Source organism: Pongo pygmaeus, chromosome Y, assembly GCF_028885625.2.
Source record: "Pongo pygmaeus isolate AG05252 chromosome Y, NHGRI_mPonPyg2-v2.0_pri, whole genome shotgun sequence".
Taxonomy (NCBI): domain Eukaryota; kingdom Metazoa; phylum Chordata; class Mammalia; order Primates; family Hominidae; genus Pongo; species Pongo pygmaeus.
The window spans coordinates 26,219,651-26,239,189 of NC_072397.2; the positions used below are offsets into that span (position 1 = coordinate 26,219,651).

At 34.3% G+C, this 19,539-nt stretch overlaps 1 protein-coding gene across 2 annotated transcripts in view; it reads right to left on the reverse strand.

Annotated features, from left to right (window-relative positions):
- Positions 1–470: 470 nt before the first annotated feature.
- Positions 471–19,539, reverse strand: part of LOC129025961 (deleted in azoospermia protein 4-like) — a 62,599-nt gene continuing 43,530 nt past the window's right edge. Inside the window, exons 23-29 of one of the 2 annotated variants that reach the window (XM_054473498.1) lie at positions 17,611–17,682; positions 15,181–15,270; positions 12,786–12,857; positions 10,371–10,442; positions 9,561–9,595; positions 4,775–4,873; positions 642–764 (exon numbers count right to left, since the gene is read on the reverse strand). In XM_054473498.1, the coding sequence (XP_054329473.1) occupies positions 4,810–4,873; positions 9,561–9,595; positions 10,371–10,442; positions 12,786–12,857; positions 15,181–15,270; positions 17,611–17,682 (405 nt within the window). In that variant the 3' untranslated portion in view covers positions 642–764; positions 4,775–4,809. Of the gene's footprint in view, positions 765–4,774; positions 4,874–9,560; positions 9,596–10,370; positions 10,443–12,785; positions 12,858–15,180; positions 15,271–17,610; positions 17,683–19,539 lie in introns of both variants that reach the window. The other variant, XM_054473499.2, reaches the window with a different exon arrangement.

The window sequence follows — 19,539 nt, forward strand, 5'->3', positions numbered from 1 at the left end:
TGTCTCGGATTCTTTAAAAACGTAGGCCCAGAATTTTAGTTACCTAATTACTATCCCAATCGAATTGGATATATATATATATGGATTCTAGATAAAAGATAACATACTTTGAACAAACATTATGATTCACTGACTGGACTGTTTGCTTAGAATCTGTTTTACTGGGTTTGGATAAGAAGACTTCAATAAAGCTAATTATACATTGAGTTCCACTGATTAAAAATGCAGTTTTAAAAATTCTGCTTTTCAGGTAAATTTCTAGATAAATCATAAATGCAAAGCTCAATACTGAAATACTGTACTGTTCACAGGTACTTCTTGGAGAAGTGAAATGCTTGTGTTCGGACTATCAAAATTCTTAGCTTTCAAATCAGGTTTTAAAAACTTGTTTTTGAAAATCAGTATTTGCTTTTAAACACTTAAAATGCAAATTTCATTTTTTTAAAAATCCTTGCAGATAAATCTTAACATTCTTTCAGTCTCAATTATTTTTTACTTTAAACTATATATTAAACACAGAACCAGGTTCTAAATAAACATCTAAGGAAGAACAGTTTCAATGTAAGATAAAACTAGAGAGTCTAATAATACAACTTATACAGAAAGTTTCAGTGTGATTTACCAAAATTCAGAATTTCTGTAACAGTGGAAAACTTTTAGCTTAATATTCAAAACCACCAACTTCCCACAAAACTAGACAGCTGAGAGGATCAAACAGATTTAAATACTGTCAAACTTCTTCTGAAGCGATGCACTCTTTTATCCTAGAAAAGACAGAAATAGTCCTTTTATTTTACCGAAAATTTCTGATGACTACTATGGGTCTGAAAGTCGTCAAAACTTAAACCGTTTGTTTTGAGTTTAAACATTACAAATAATAAGAAAAAAAGATGATTCTTTTCAGGAAGCATATTTGAACACTGGGATGATAAATGTACCAAGATGGCTAGTTTTATTAAACAGTTAAAAAAGAAATCAATAATTAAAGAAAACAAATTCCAGTAAACTCAGAAATAACAGGACTTAAACTCAGTATCATTTTATGTACTTCTTAGTTAACAATTTTGCAGTGATGTCCCAAAGACAGCTGGTAGAAAATGTAATTGTAAAAAATCCTTTTTTTCACTAATTGAACTGCATTTAATAGCAACTACAGCTTGCGAACAGCTCTCCAATCTGAAAGTTCACGTTTTTAGATTAAAATATGTAAGTTTTGGCATTTAAAGACGTATCATTAACCTGTGAAGACGTGCCATTCTTTAGAAAGGAAGATAAAACTTTAAAATACATGCAAAACTTTATTTTCACTCTATGTTGCCTACAGACATGCAAAGAGAAGTGAGAGGCCTTACAAGGAGGAATGGGAATGAGTAAACGAGTAATAACATTTCCTTTTCTACAAAGCTGTGCCCTTTTTTTAAGACTTCAGTTTCATTTTCAGCCTTCATTTTTAAGGCTTCAGTTTCATTTCAAGCCATAAAAGTGGCTTCTGGAAGTTACCTCATCTGTCAAAAGAGTGATAATCTATTTAGGTTAAAATCTAGAAAACTGGACACCAACATGTATCTTCAGAGGTCATGTAGGAAGCAAGATTGTGAAAGGGCTGGATAATTAAGACAATGAAGAGTGAAATCAGCTATGGAAATTGTAAATACATTCAAAAATATCTCAGGCATTCTAATTCAATATAACAACATGCAGTCAATCAAAATAGGTCTAGATGTTAGACAACTGCAGGATACCAACTTCTGATTCCTCTCCCAAATAAGCAGAAAACTCTGCAAGTTTCAAAGGGAGTCTTTTGTCTAACACCAGACTTGAGTTCTCAAGTTTCAAACTTGAGAACTCAAGTTTAAAAAAATATTTTCTGGGCCGGACATGGTGGCACACGCCTGTAATCCCAGCACTTCGGGAGGCTGAGGCAGGAGGATCACTTGAGCCCAGGAGTTGGGCACGGTGGCTCACGCCTGTAATCCCAGCACTTTGGGAGGCCAAGGCAGGCATGTCACAAGGTCAGAAGATCGAGACCATCCCGGCTAACAGGATGGAACCCCATCTTTACTAAAAACACAAAAAATTAGTTGGGCGTGGTGGCAGGTCCTTGTAGGCCCAGCTACTCGCGAGGCTGAGGCAGGAGAACGGCATGAACCTGGGAGGGAGCAGAGCTTGCAGTGAGCCAAGATCGCACCACTGCACTCCAGCCTGGGTGACAGAGTGGGACTCTATCTCAAAAACAAAAACAAACAAACAAAAAAAAACTTTTTAACTAGCTAAGTGTGGTGGTGCATGTCTGTAGTCCTAACTATTCGGGACGCTGAGGCAGAAGGATCCCTTGAGTGCAGGAGTTTGAGGTTGTAGTAAGCTGTGATTGCGACACTGCACTCCAGCCTGGATGACCAAATGAGGTCACCTCAAAAAAAAAACCAAAAAAACAAAACAAAAACAAAACAAAACAAAAACACACGAAAGACTGTCTTCTGCTTTGAACATAATTTAAGTACTACTGCAGACACCAATGTAATCAGAACTTTGGGCAAGGTAAGCTGATGTACAATTCCAGTTCTTTCTTTTCTAAATTATACTATCTATGTAGAATGAAGCAACAAGAGAACAAATGTCAAATTTAAATATGTTTACTCCCTGTTGCAAAGATGTTAAGAACTTAATTCTGCTATGTGCCTCTACTCTTCTACATTATACAGATGATCCATAATACAACCTTTTAAAAAGTCTTAAGCTTCATCCCATATCCATTCACAGATGAAAAAAAGCTGGTTGTGTTTTAAGACACAAAGCGATGGTTAAACATTTTCTTTCTAATGTAAAGTGTGTAGCCAGTTTTGACAAATCCGGCAGTTCCACTAAAGGTTGAATATGACTTAGCAATTCCATTCCCAAGTATGTACGCAAGAGAAGCACGCACGTATGTCCACACAATAACTTGTACGTGAATGTTCACAGCATTATTTATAACAGCTAAAAAATGGAAATAATCCAAATGTCTTTAACAGATGAATGCATAAACAGAATAAAGTAATATCTACAAATGAAAAGAAATGATGAAGTTCTGATAAGTGCTAGAATACTGATGAACCTTACAAACATTATGCTGAGTGAAAACATCCAGTCACAAAATGCCACATCATTATGTGTGATTCCATATACAAGAAATGTCCGCCACAGGAAAATCCTTAGAGGAAAAAAGTAAATTAGTGGTTGCCTGGGGATACACAAGTTCTGGGAAAATAGCAGGTGACTGCTAAGGTAGTGGGGTGATTTTTGGGGTGATTTAAATATTCTAAAATTGATTGTGGACATGGTTGCACAACCTTGAATATACGAAAAAACAGTGAAGTGCACACTTTAAATACATAAATTGTATTACTGCTATTATTTCAATAAAATTGTTACTTAAAAAACACCTTCCCTTTATTAACCATAGTATTTTTCTCCCACTGGGCTGACCAGGTTAGTTCTTTTTCATATTTATAGACTTAAAACCACAAGAACCCAGAAACCTTTAGTCCTGTACCTTCTCATTCTAGACTTGTAAAAACTAGAACCTTAATAAAAGATTTGTCTATCCAACATGGATAGAAAGTGGGATCAGAAATCAGATCTTTCTGGAATTCAACTAGCCACATTCTCTTCCACTTCACCAACTCTGAATCAACCTTTCTTTCTTTCTACTGAACTTTTTACTGCTTCATTTTACCCCTTTTCTCCCTTCACACTGTTCAGGTGTATCATCTGAATAAACCATTTCTTTTCTTCTCTTTAGTCCAATACGCATGTATTAAGTTCTACTTTTCTTCTCTTTTTTTTATTTTTATTTTTTTTGAGAGAAAGGTCTCTCACTCTGTTGCCCAGGCTGGACTACAATGGCACGATCACGGCTCGGTGCAGCCTCAACTTTCCAGGCTCAAGCAATCCTCCTGCCTCAGACTCCTCTGGAGTAGTTGGGACTACAGGCATGTACTATCACAACTGGATGATTTTTGTATTTTTTTGTAGAGATGGTGTTTTGCCATGTTACCCAGGGTGGTCTCAAACTCCTGAGCTCAAGCAATCCACCCACCTCAGCCCCCAAGTGTTGGGATTACAGGCGTGAGCCACTGTACCCGGCCAAGATCTGCTTTCTGCATCTAAAATTTTATTTTACTATTTGGTCATGGTAGTCAACTAACTCTCTTCTCTAGTAAACCCTTTCAATTACAAATTTCTGCTGCAGGGTTCTTCCCTAAATTCGACTACATATATATATCAAGGTTTGGCAGCAGAAAATATACTGCCAAGTAAAACCCACACTGGTTTATTGGGTTACAGTCAAATGCCAACAGTTCAATTAAATGCTCTAGGCCGAGCGCGGTGGCTCACGCCTGTAATCCCAGCACTTTGGGAGGCTGAGGCGGGCAGATCACGAGGTCAGGAGATAGAGAACATCCTGGCTAACATGGTGAAACCCCGTCTCTACTAAAAATAGAAAAAAATTAGCTGGGCGTGGTGGTGGGCGCCTGTAGCCCCAGCTACTTGGAAGGCTGAGGCAGGAGAATGGCATTAAGTAAACCCACGAGGTTGAGCTTGCAGCTTGCAGTGAGCCTAGATGGTGCCACCGCACTCCAGCCTGGGTGACAGAACGAGACTCCGTCTCAAAAAAAAAAAAAAAAAAAAAAATTCCTCTAAGAAATCTCAAAATACATGTACCACAAGGAAAACAGCTAACTTGAGAGGGAACAAGTGGGCTTTTTAATTATGCATACCATTCCTTTCATACCTTGAAGTAGTCATCTTGAGTAACAACAGAATTTATCAGTCTGCTCTCTGGATTAAACAGACAAGATACCACCATCTGTATGCTTCGGTCCACAGATTTCTGAAACACACAAGTTTTCAGTAATGTAAAGACAACTCGTTCTTTCACTCGCTCTTAATAAGGGTGTGTGTTTCTTTTATTTTGATGGTTTACTGAACATATTAGTTTATTTCTAAAGAAACGCAAAAAATGCTAAAAGAGGCTGGCAACAGTGGCTCACACCTGTAATGCCAGCATTTTGGGAGGCCGAGGCAGACAGATCACCTGAGATCAGGAGTTCAAGACCATCCTGGCCAACACGGCGAAACCCCTTCTCCACTAAAAAATACAAAAATTAGCTGGGTGGCGGGCGCCTGTAATTCCACCTATTCAGGAGGCTGAGGTAGGGAGAATTACTGGAACCTAGGAGACGGAAGTTGCAGTGAGCCGAGATCACACCACTGCACTCCCAGCCTGGGTGACACCGGAAGACCCTGTCTCCAAAAAAAAAAAAAAAAAAAAAAATTCATAAAAACGTGATTTGTAATTCCTACCACATATCCTCAGTATGTAAGTTTTCTGACAAATCAAAGAATTATTTTAGAAACTTAGCGATACAATACTGGTTTAAAAAGCTCAGTTTGTTAAATCCCTAAGTGAACTCCAATGTTTCAAGAAAAAAAAAAAAAAACAAAAAACTCAGGACAAAATCTGCCAATTACACTGTAAGAGTATGTTTTAATATTTATTCACTATTTATAATCCAATATCAAATCAAGGAATTTACACTCCAATGGGATTTCTTGGGTATTATACCTATTACCAGTACATCAACTACTTCCACACTCCCACCTATTTAACAGAACATATGTGATGCAAGAGTGACAGTACTGTTATTACAGAAATTTGCAGTAATGATAAAAAACAGAAACAACGCTGTCTATTTCAGTATTTGAATAATTACTCCTGACTTCACCACTGTTGGAAACTTCTGCCACATATAATGTTATGGAGAGAATGCTTATTTAAATAATATTTTTCACTGCTTAAGATCAAAACTGTGGTAAAAGAAAAGGGACATATAATTCATACGAATTCTTCTTTTGAGTAGAATTCTAGAGGAAACCCTCCCATAGCATTCTTCCAAATCATATTAATACAGTATTTATTAAAGAATGGCTTTTGAAAATTAGTGGAACTGAAATACAGGAAACGACTGCTGAATCAGAACCTTTATGTATATACTGAATATTTGGGGTATCTGAAATTTCAACAACCTTCACATTAACTTCTGAGTATCGGTCCATTATTTAAGCTCCATGATTTATGGCTAACATCTTAAAATTTGGGCAAAAATTTTTGCTTCTCAAAAAAAGTTATTAAAACTAGAAAAAAACACAAAATACATATTTTAAAAAAATTCAAAGTTAGATGTTTGCCTTCTGTGGGCCATTTCCAGAGGGTGTGGTAGCTTCATGAATTGAGCATTCATTTGGCACAACATCACCTCCTGTATCAACTTCTCCACAGTGATAGTTAAGAGCTGAATAAGGCCTATATTTAAAATAATGAAAGTGTAATTAAACAGATACACAGATACGTTTAAAAGCTACTTATTTATTCCTCAAAAAGGTGAGCTGGTATCAAAAGTTTCAACGTAGGTTGTGTTGAAACTCAATTGTGCTACTTCAGAAACCTTGTTTTAAACGAAAAGTCGAAATACATTAAGGCAGCCTTTGGTTTTAAAATCTCTTCCAGGCATCAACATAATCAGAGGTAGAAGGATTCTAAGAAACAAAGGTAGTACGGGAGTGTTTGAGAATTTTAACACTTATTATATCCTTCAAATATCCAGTCGTGATGTAAGACAGCAGCTCTGGTGTATTCGAGGTAATACTCTAATTCCTCTTTAAGAGGAATTAATAGCAAAACATTTTATTCCGATTCCTCTTTAAGAGAAATTAATAGCAAAACATTTCGGTTTCTCTTCAACAAATTTTTTATGGCTAGTAAAGCCAGAGGCATATTCTAGGCAGATACATGCCAATTCTAAAGCCAAGTTAATACTACCATTCCTGGATTATATGGTCTATCAACAAGTAACTGAACACTTATCATTATGTGGACCAGCTACTGTTTCAGCACACAAAAACCTGAGAGACAAAAAGGCACTGTTGCTCCCATGGGAGTTTACAATTGGGTTAAAGTAACAAAACATAAAACATTAATATAAAGAACCATTTAAAAATATCTATAGGCATATATGGCATAGAAAAATAAGTCAAGAAAGATGAGGAAGTATATGTTTCATTAATTTCACTTTACTCCATAACCCCTTTTGCTCCCCAACAGGCCACTGTGGTGGCATCTTAAAAAAAAAAAAAAAAAAAAAAAAGAAGGAAACCAAAACTATTAAAATATTCTTACACATTTTAAAACACTCATGAGATACACAATATTGAAGCACTTATCATGCTGGCTCCTTTGTTACTAAAATGAAAGAAACAGAGTAGAAAAAAGAAGTACTTTATGTTTCTAACCCCTGACGTTCTTGTTACCTTTTATATGTAAAACCTCGCCATTTTCCCAATTTTCTGGAGTTGGCATTGTGGAAATCTCAAGGATACGAGTTCTTTCAATTTATTACTTATCACCATAGATATGATTATGGGTCACAGATATAGTCACATCTATGAAAAGAGGCCCAGAGAACTACTATCATGAAGCAGCAAGCTAAAATAGAAATATAATTGGAATTCTGTGCTCTAAGAATGGGATGATAATTTTATTTCACTCTATCTCCCTAAACAATTGATGAAAGTCAGTCTGGATGTTTCAGCTATTTGACAGTGAAGATGAAAAACTACATGCTGAAATACAGAAGGGGACAATGAATCTCAGAAAACTGTTTTACAGAAAAGTTATCGCTAACTATATTCCTGTCACAATGTTAATCCATTACTTCTAAATAATACAGAGGGCTTCATTCCAGACCAATTGCAAGTGTTTTCCTAAATTTTAGGTACACTTCACTAGTTTAAAATGACACACTATTCAGGAAATTTGTATAAACAACTTAAAGGGCTCAACAGTATCTGAAAATAAATCATTTTACTCCCTCTTCAGTTACCTGATAATTATATACAGGCAACTGATACCCAGTGGTGACCTGACCTGGTGAATCTGGGTAAGATATGTCTGAAAGTAAGTTTACAGAAAGAATGAATACGGTAAAACATCTTTTTAAATTAGAAAGAAATATTATTCCCAAAATTTAAAAAAAAAATGAAAAACTTTAAAATATTTGTTACTTTTCTAAATACAACAATGCGGAATTCTAAACGAATGAATCAATTTAGGAAGAAAGAAATATTCTCTATCAAGTGCTAAGCCCCTTTGGGTGGGGCAGGGGAACACACAAATGACAAAAGTAGTGACTATTTCACCAGGCAAAGTTTACCTAACTTACACTGTGTACTTACGCCCACCCAGAAGTTATTTCTTACGCTGCTGATAAGGCTCCATTAAGACAGATGTCAATGTAAGTTAAGTTAATACATTTGCTATTTCTTTGTCAATATACTTCCAGATAGTTTTGTGTTTGACAATACTACACGGTAATATGTAGTTCTCCTACAGATGTTATGTTTTTTTCTGTACTTCATTTCGAAAAACTAAGGGCAGTATACAATCCAAAACTGGAGAAGGACAGTACAATGTCTTATATGTTTCAATAAATACTTATTGTTTGAAAACATATACGAAGCAGCATACATGAATACACCCAGATTCAGTAACGGCTCACTGTAAATGTTAGAAACAAGTAGGGCTTTTTGTCTAGCCATTGTTCAGAGAAGAAAAAAGAAGAAGAGGTATAATCCTACACATTTCAAGTACATGCAGAATGTCAATAAATGAGAGACACTGAAGAACTATTTCACTACTATTTTGTTACTTTATTTTCCATCAAAGAAAATGTCTTTTCAACTAACACATAAAGAGAATGGACTAAGAAGAAAATAAACGTTATTTATCACCAATAAGTGATAGAGTATGTCAAATCCTACTTTAAATATCAAAGTAATCAGGATCAGAGAAATTGCATGCCAGAAATTCACAGGATTTATAGGTATAGTAAATGACATCAGAAATCTATACATTCCAGAACCAGAATATACCCAGAAGTCAGCAGTTTATATGAGGTGGCATCTGGAAATCATTGCAAGTAAAGAAGAGCTAGATTAATCGCTATCCTTAAAGAATAAACTAGGCAGAAACATCAGAACAGCTGCTTTCTAATATTTTCGGAACTAGGTATAAGGGGGGAAAGAAGCTCAGGTGTTTTAGAGGTAATACTCTTTTTTATTCCTACTCTTATTTAAGAGTAATTAACAGCAAAACATTTCTGTTTCTCTTCAACAAGTTTTTTGTGGCTGGTAAAGCCAGAGGCAGACCCTAGGCAGATACACGCTAATTCTAAAGTAACATTAATACTATCTTTCTTAGATTACACAGTCTATCAACAAGTAACTGAACACTTATTATGTGGACCAGCCACTGCTTAAGCACACAAAAACCTGAGAGAGAAAAAGGCACTGTTGTGCCCATGGGAGACTGCAACTGGGTTAAAAAGAAAGTAACAAAATGTAACACATTAATATAAAGAACCATTTAAAAATACTTATAGGCATGTATGATATGGAAAATAATCCAGAAAGAACAGGAAGTGCATGGTAGGCTAATTCACTTTACCCGAGGTACAACCTACCTCCTTTGCTCCGCAACAGGCCACTGCAGTGGCATCTTAAAAAAAAAAAAAAAAACAAACAAACAAACAAAAAAAAAAAAACAGGAAATCAAAATTACTCAAATATTGCTAAACATTTTCAAAAACACACGATATATATAATATTGAAGTACTTATACTGGCTCCTTTGTTATTATAATAAAAGACACGGAATGGAAAAAAGAAGTGCTTTATGGTTCTAATCCCTGATATTCTTGTTACTTCCACATATAAATATAAAACCTCACCTTTTCCCCAATTTTTTGGATTTGGCATTGTGGAAATCTCAAAGATGTTACTACTTTCAATTTATTATGACAGATATGATTATTGGTCATAGATAGAGTCCTATCTACTATGAAAAGAGAACCAGACAACAACTGTGGTGAAGCAGCCTGCTAAAATGAAACTATAATTTGAATTACGTGCTCTAAGAATTGGGTAATAATTTTATTCACTCTATATCCCTAAAAAATTCATGAAAGTCATTCTGCATGTTTCATTCAGCTATTTGACAGCAAAGATGAAAACTATATCCTGAAATATAGAAGGGCCAAATCTCAGAAAACTCTTCTACAGAAAAGTTATTGCCAAGTATAGTCCTGTCAAAATATTATTCCATTACTTCTAAGTAATACATAGGTCTTCATTCTAGACTTATTCTAAGTGTTTTCTTAAATTTACCTATACTTCACTAGTTTAAAATGACAAACTATTCAGGAAATTTGTATAAACAAGTTAAAGGCCTCTCTAATATCGGAAAGCAAATCATTTTACTTCCTCTTACATTACCTGATAATTATATACAGGCAACTGATATCCAGTGGTGACCTGAACTGGTGAATTTGGATAAGCAGGAAATGCCTGAAAATAAAGGTTACAGAAAAAAATGAATACGGTAAACCGTTTTTTAAAATTAGAAAGAAATACAATTCCCAATATAACAAAAATATGAAAAACTTTGAAACAGTAATTGTTTTTCTACGTACAGCAATGCAGATTTCTAAATGACTGACTTTATGAAGAAATAAAAATTCTCTTGTCAAGTGCTACCCTTTGGGTGGGGAGGGGGAAGAGACAAATGACAAAAGAAGTGACTATTTCACCAGCCAAAGTTTACCTTATATATATCGGGTACTTAAGCTCACCCAGAAGTTATTTCTTACACTGGTGATAAGGCTCCATTAAGACAGATTGCAGTGTAAGTTACATTAACACATTTGCTATCTCCCTGTAAAAATATTTCTAGACTGTTTTGTATTAGACAATATTATAGGGTAACATGTAGTTCTATAGATATTATGGCTTTTTCTGTACTTCATTCCGAAAAACTAAGTGCAGTCTATAATCCAATAGTGGAGAAGAGAAAGTATGTCTTGTATGTTTCAATAAATTCTTATTGTTTGAAAACATACAGGCAGCAGCATACATGAATACACCCAGATTCAGTAATGGCTCACAGTCAATGACACAAACAAGTAGGGCTTTTTTTCTAGCCACTGTTCAGAGAAGGAAAAAGAAGAGGTATACCATACATGTTTCAAGCACGTGGAAAATGTCAACAAATTAGAGACACTGCACAACTGGTTCACTATTATTTTGTTACTTTATTTTCCATCAAAGAATATGTCTTTTAAACTAACACATAAATAAAATAGACTAAGGAGAATACAAACGTTATTTATCAACAGTAAGTGATAGAGTATGTCAAATCCTACTTTAAATATCAATGTAAGCAGGATCAGAGAAATCAGATGCCAGAAGCTCACGCGATTTATATATATATATCAAACCACATCGGAAATCTACCCATTCCAGAATCAGAACATATCCAGAAGTCAGCAATTTACATGAGGAGGCATCTGGAAATCATTTCAAATAAAGAGTAGCTAGATGAACTGCTAAACTTACGGAAGAATAAAGTGGGCAAACACGTAAGGAGAGCTGCTTTCATGCACTTTAGGAACTGGTTATAAGGGGGGAAAGCAGCTCAGGTGGTTTAGAGGTAATACTCTTGTTTATTCCTATTCTTATTTAAGAGTAATTAACAGCAAAGCATTTCTGTTTCTCTTCTACAAATGTTCTATTGCTGGTAAAGCCAGAGGCAGATTCTACACAGATACATACTAATTCTAAAGCCACGTGAATACTACCTTTCTTTGATTATATAGTCTATCAGTATGTGGACCTGCCATTGCTTAAGCACATAAAAACCTGAGAGCAAAAAAGGCACTGTTGCTCTCATTGGAGTTTATAATCGGGTTAACAAGAAAGTAAAAAAACAAATAAATAAAACATTAATATAAAGAATCATTTAAACATATTTATAGGCACACATGACATGGAAAAAAATCAAGAATGAACAGGAAGTGTACGTTTGGCTAATTCACTTAATGTCAAGTACAACACAATCCCTTTGCTCTCCAACAGGCCACTATGGTGGCATCTTTAAAAAAAAAAAAAAAAAAAAAAAAAACGGACACCAAAACTATTAAAATATTCCTACACATTTTCAAAAACACATGAGAAACACAATATTGAAGTACTTATCCTGCTGTCTCCTTTTTCATTATAATAAAAGTAACACAATGGAAAACTTAAGTACTTTATGTTTTTAGTCCATGACATTCTTGTTACTTTTATATATGAAACTTCACCTTTCTCCAAATTTTCTGGAGTTGGCAATGTGGAAACCTCAAAGATAGTAGCTCTTTCAGTTTATCACCATAGATATAATTATGGGTCATAGACATAGTCCTATCTATGAAAAGAGATCCAGAGAATTACTACCGTGAAACAGCCAGCTAAAATGAAAATATAATTGGAATTCTGTGCTCTAAAAAGTGGATCATAATTTTACTTCACTCTATCTCCCTAACAAAATTCAGCAAAGTCAACTTTGGATGTTTCATTCAGTTATTTGACAGCAAAGATGAAAACTACAATCCAGAAATGAAGAAGCGGACACCAAATCTCAGAAATCTGTTCTACAGAAAAGTTACTGCCAAGTATATTCCTGTCAAAATATTACTTCATTACTTCTAAATAAGACAGAGGTCTTCATTCTACACTAATTCTAAGTGTTGCCTTAAATTTTAGGTACACTTCACTAGTTTAAAATGACAAACTATTCAGGAAATTTGTATAAACAAGTTAAAGGCCTCTCTAATATCGGAAAGCAAATCATTTTACTTCCTCTTACATTACCTGATAATTATATACAGGCAACTGATATCTAGTGATGACCTGAACTGGTGCATTTGGATAAGTACGATATGCCTGAAAATAAATTATACAGAAAGAATGAATTAATAAGGTAAAACTTTTTTTTTAATTAGAAAGAAATATTCCCAGTAGAAGAAAAATATGAAAAACATTGAAATACTAATTATTTTTCTATATACAACAATGCAGAATTGTGTATGACTGATTTATGAAGAATGTATTATTCTCGGTCAAGTCCTACGGTTGGGCGTGGAGGGGGAACAGACAAATGACAAAAGAACTGGCTATTTCACCAGGCAAACTTAACCTTACTTATATTGTGTACTTATGCCCACCCAGAAGTTATTTCTTACACTGGTGATAAGGCTGCATTAAGACAGAGTTCAATGTAAGTTAAATTAATACATTTGCTATTTCCCTGTAAAAATGCTTCCGGACTGATTTGTGTTTGACAATACTATAAGGTAATATGTAGTTCTACAGAATTTATGGCGTTTTCCGTACTTTACGTTGAAAAACTAAGTGCAGTATATAATCCAATACTGGAAAAGAGACAGTATAAAGTCTCATATGTTTCAATAAATACTAATTGTTTGAGCACATATAGGTACGCAGCAGGCATGAATACACCCAGATTCGGTAATGGCTCACAGTAAATGTTAGAAGTAGGGCTTTTATTCTAGCCATTGATGAGGTATACCGTACATGTTTCAAGCACAGGGAAAACGTCAACAAATGAGAAACACTGAATAACTATTTCACTACTATTCTTTTACTTTATTTTCCATCAAAGAAAATGTCTTTTCAACTAAGATATAAATAAAATGAACTAAGAAGGAAATAAACGTTATTTATCACCAATAAGTGACAGAATATGTCAAATCTACTTTAAATAGCAAAGTAACAAGAATCAGAGACACTACACGCTAGAAACTGATGGGATTTACAGATATCTAAAACTATCAGAAATCTACCCATTCCAGAATCAGAATATAACCAGAAGTCAGCAATTTATATGCAGAGGCATCTGGAAATCATTTCAAATAAAGAATAGCTGGATTAATTGCTAAACTTAGAGAAGAATAAAGTAGGCAGACACATGAGAAGAACTGCTTTCAAATATTTTAGTTACATGGGGGAAAGCAGCTCAGGTGTTATAGAGGTAATGCTCTTTTTAATCCTACTCTTCTTTAAGAGTAATTAACAGAAAAACATTTCTGTTTCTCTTTATCAAATTTTTTATGCTTGGTAAATCCAGACGCAGATTCTAATCAGATACATGCTCTTCTAAAGCCAAATTAATACTACCGTTCTTAGGTAAAGCCACATTAGGACTACCTTTCTTACATTAAATAATCTACCAACAAGTAACTGAACACTTGTCATTACGTGGATAAGCCACTGCTTAAGCATACAAAACCTGAGAGAGAAAAAGGCACTGTTGCTGCCATGGGAGGTTAAAAAGAAAGTAACAAAACGTAACACATTAATATAAAGGATGATTTAAAATATTTATAGGCACATATGACACACAAAAAATCAAGAAAGAAGAGGAAGTATATGTTTCACTAATTCGCTTTACCAGAGGAACAACATAACTCCTTTGCGCCCCAACAGGCCAGTGCAGTGGAATCTTTTTTAAAAAAAGAAAAAGTAACCAAAATTATGTAAATACTCCTACACATTTTCAAAAACCCGTGAGTTACATAATGTTGAAGTATTTATCATGATGGCTCCTTTGTTATAATGAAAGAAACAGAATAGAAAAAAAGAAGTACTTTAGGTTTCTAATTAGACCCTGAAGTTCTTGTTGTTACTTCTACATGGAAAACCTCAATCTTCCCAATTTTCTGGAAATAGAATTGTAGCATCCTCAAAGATATTAATTCTTTGAATTTGTTACCACACGTATGATTACGGGTCATAGATAAGAGTTGTATCGTTGAAAACAGACCCAGAGAACTACTACCATGAAGCAGCAAGCTAAAATAAAAATACAATTGGAATTCTGTGCTCTAAGAATTGGGTAAAGCTTTTATTTCACTTTATATCTCTGCAAGATTCATGAAAGTCAGCCTGGATGTTTCAGCTCTTTGACAGCAAAGATAACAAAATACATGCTGAAACAAAGACGGAAACACAAATCTCAGAAATTGTTCTACACAAAAGTTATTGCTGAGTACACTCCTGTCAAAATCTTATTTCATCACTTCTAAGTAACACAGAGGTCCTCATTACACGAATTCTAAGTGATTTCTTAAATTTTAGGTACCTTTCACTACTTTAAAATGACAAACTATTCAAGCAATTTGTATAAACAAGTTGGAAGGCCTCAGTAGTAGCTGAAAGTAAAACATTTTACTCCCTCTTCAATTACCTGATAATTATATACAGGCAACTGATATCCAGGGATGACAGAATTTATAGATGTAAGTTGACCTGGTGAATCTGGATAAGTAGAATAAGCCTGAAAATAAAGTTGACAGAAAGAATGAATTAATACGGTAAAACGTTTTTTTAAATAGAAAGAAATACAATTCCCAATATAACAAAAATATGAAAAACTTTGAAACAGTAATTGTTTTTCTACGTACAGCAATGCTGATTTCTAAATGACTGACTTTATGAAGAAATAAAAATTCTCTTGTCAAGTGCTACCCTTTGGGTGGGGAGGGGGAAGAGACAAATGACAAAAGAAGTGACTATTTCACCAGCCAAAGTTTACCTCATATATGTCGGGTACTTATGCCCACCCAGAAGTTATTTCTTACACTGGTGATAAGGCTCCACTAAGACAGACTGCAATGTAAGTTAAATTAACACATTTGCTATCTCCCTGTAAAAATATTGCTAGACTGTTTTGTATTAGACAATATTATAGGGTAACATGTAGTTCTATAGATGTTATGGCTTTTTCTGTACTTCATTCCGAAAAACTAAGTGCAGTCTATAATCCAATAGTGGAGAAGAGAAAGTATGTCTTGTATGTTTCAATAAATTCTTATTGTTTGAAAACATACAGGCAGCAGCATACATGAATACACCCAGATTCAGTAATGGCTCACAGTCAATGACACAAACAAGTAGGGCTTTTTTTCTAGCCACTGTTCAGAGAAGGAAAAAGAAGAGGTATACCATACATGTTTCAAGCACGTGGAAAATGTCAACAAATTAGAGACACTGCACAACTGGTTCACTATTATTTTGTTACTTTATTTTCCATCAAAGAATATGTGTTTTAAACACATAAATAAAATAGACTAAGAAGAATACAAACGTTATTTATCAACAGTAAGTGATAGAGTATGTCAAATCCTACTTTAAATATCAATGTAAGCAGGATCAGAGAAATCAGATGCCAGAAGCTCACGTGATTTATATATATATATATCAAACCACATCGGAAATCTACCCATTCCAGAACCAGAATATATCCAGAAGTCAGCAATTTACATGAGGAGGCATCTGGAAATCATTTCAAATAAAGAGTAGCTAGATGAACTGCTAAACTTACAGAAGAATAAAGTGGGCAGACACGTAAGGAGAGCTGCTTTCATGCACTTTAGGAACTGGTTATAAGGGGGGAAAGCAGCTCAGGTGGTTTAGAGGTAATACTCTTGTTTATTCCTATTCTTATTTAAGAGTAATTAACAGCAAAGCATTTCTGTTTCTCTTCTACAAATGTTCTGTTGCTGGTAAAGCCAGAGGCAGATTCTACACAGATACATACTAATTCTAAAGCCACGTGAATACTACCTTTCTTTGATTATATAGTCTATCACTATGTGGACCTGCCATTGCTTAAGCACATAAAAACCTGAGAGCAAAAAAGGCACTGTTGCTCCCATTGGAGTTTATAATCGGGTTAACAAGAAAGTAAAAAAACAAATAAATAAAACATTAATATAAAGAATCATTTAAACATATTTATAGGCACATATGACATGGAAAAAAATCAAGAATGAGCAGGAAGTGTACGTTTGGCTAATTCACTTAACGTCAAGTACAACATAATCCCTTTGCTCTCCAACCGGCCACTATGGTGGCATCTTTAAAAAAAAAAAAAAAAAAAAAAACGGACACCAAAACTATTAAAATATTCCTACACATTTTCAAAAACACATGAGAAACACAATATTGAAGTACTTATCCTGCTGTCTCCTTTTTCATTATAATAAAAGTAACACAATGGAAAACTTAAGTACTTTATGTTTTTAGTCCATGATATTCTTGTTACTTTTATATATGAAACTTCACCTTTCTCCAAATTTTCTGGAGTTGGCAATGTGGAAACTTCAAAGATAGTAGCTCTTTCAGTTTATCACCATAGATATAATTATGGGTCATAGACATAGTCCTATCTATGAAAAGAGATCCAGAGAATTACCACCGTGAAACAGCCAGCTAAAATGAAAATATAATTGGAATTCTGTGCTCTAAAAAGTGGATCATAATTTTACTTCACTCTATCTCCCTAACAAAATTCAGCAAAGTCAACTTTGGATGTTTCATTCAGTTATTTGACAGCAAAGATGAAATCTACAATCCAGAAATGAAGAAGGGGACACCAAATCTCAGAAATCTGTTCTACAGAAAAGTTACTGCCAAGTATATTCCTGTCAAAATATTACTTCATTACTTCTAAATAAGACAGAGGTCTTCATTCTACACTAATTCTAAGTGTTGCCTTAAATTTTAGGTACACTTCACTAGTTTAAAATGACAAATTATTCAGGAAATTTGTATAAACAAGTTAAAGGCCTCTATAATATCGGAAAGCAAATCATTTTACTTCCTCTTACATTACCTGATAATTATATACAGGCAACTGATATCTAGTGATGACCTGAACTGGTGCATTTGGATAAGTACGATATGCCTGAAAATAAATTATACAGAAAGAATGAATTAATAAGGTAAAACTTTTTTTTTAATTAGAAAAAAATATTCCCAGCAGAACAAAAATATGAAAAACATTGAAATACTAATTATTTTTCTATATACAACAATGCAGAATTGTGTATGACTGACTGATTTATGAAGAACGTATTATTCTCGGTCAAGTCCTACGGTTGGGCGTGGAGGGGGAACAGACAAATGACAAAAGAATTGGCTATTTCACCAGGCAAAGTTAACCTTACTTACATTGTGTACTTATGCCCACCCAGAAGTTATTTCTTACACTGGTGATAAGGCTGCATTAAGACAGAGTTCAATGTAAGTTAAATTAATACATTTGCTATTTCCCTGTAAAAATGCTTCCGGACTGATTTGTGTTTGACAATACTATAAGGTAATATGTAGTTCTACAGAATTTATGGCGTTTTCCGTACTTTACGTTGAAAAACTAAGTGCAGTATATAATCCAATACTGGAAAAGAGACAGTATAAAGTCTCATATGTTTCAATAAATACTAATTGTTTGAACACATATAGGTACGCAGAGGCATGAATACACCCAGATTCGGTAATGGCTCACAGTAAATGTTAGAAGTAGGGCTTTTATTCTAGCCATTGATGAGGTATACCGTACATGTTTCAAGCACAGGGAAAACGTCAACAAATGAGAAACACCGAATAACTATTTCACTACTATTCTGTTACTTTATTTTCCATCAAAGAAAATGTCTTTTCAACTAAGATATAAATAAAATGAACTAAGAAGGAAATAAACGTTATTTATCACCAATACGCGACAGAATATGTCAAATCTACTTTAAATAGCAAAGTAACAAGGATCAGAGACACTACCCACTAGAAACTGATGGGATTTACAGATATCTAAAACTATCAGAAATCTACCCATTCCAGAATCAGAATATATCCAGAAGTCAGCAATTTATATGCAGAGGCATCTGGAAATCATTTCAAATAAAGAATAGCTGGATTAATTGCTAAACTTAGAGAAGAATAAAGTAGGCAGACACATGAGAAGAACTGCTTTCAAATATTTTAGTTACATGGGGGAAAGCAGCTCAGGTGTTATAGAGGTAATGCTCTTTTTAATCCTATTCTTCTTTAAGGGTAATTAACAGAAAAACATTTCTGTTTCTCTTTATCAAATTTTTTATGCTTGGTAAATCCAGACGCAGATTCTAATCAGATACATGCTCTTCTAAAGCCAAATTAATACTACCGTTCTTAGGTAAAGCCACATTAGGACTACCTTTCTTACATTAAATAATCTACCAACAAGTAACTGAACACTTGTCATTACGTGGATAAGCCATTGCTTAAGCATACAAAACCTGAGAGAGAAAAAGGCACTGTTGCTGCCATGGCAGGTTAAAAAGAAAGTAACAAAACGTAACACATTAATATAAAGGATGATTTAAAATATTTATAGGCACATATGACACACAAAAAGTCAAGAAAGAAGAGGAAGTATATGTTTCACTAATTCGCTTTACCAGAGGAACAACATAACTCCTTTGCGCCCCAACAGGCCAGTGCAGTGGAATCTTTTTTTTAAAAAAAAAAAAGTAACCAAAATTATGTAAATACTCCTACACATTTTCAAAAACCCGTGAGTTACATAATATTGAAGTATTTATCATGATGGCTCCTTTGTTATAACGAAAGAAACAGAATAGTAAAAAGAAGTACTTTAGGTTTCTAATCCCTGAAGTTCTTGTTGTTACTTCTACATGGAAAACCTCAATCTTCCCAATTTTCTGGAAATAGAATTGTAGCATCCTCAAAGATATTAATTCTTTGAATTTGTTACCACACATAT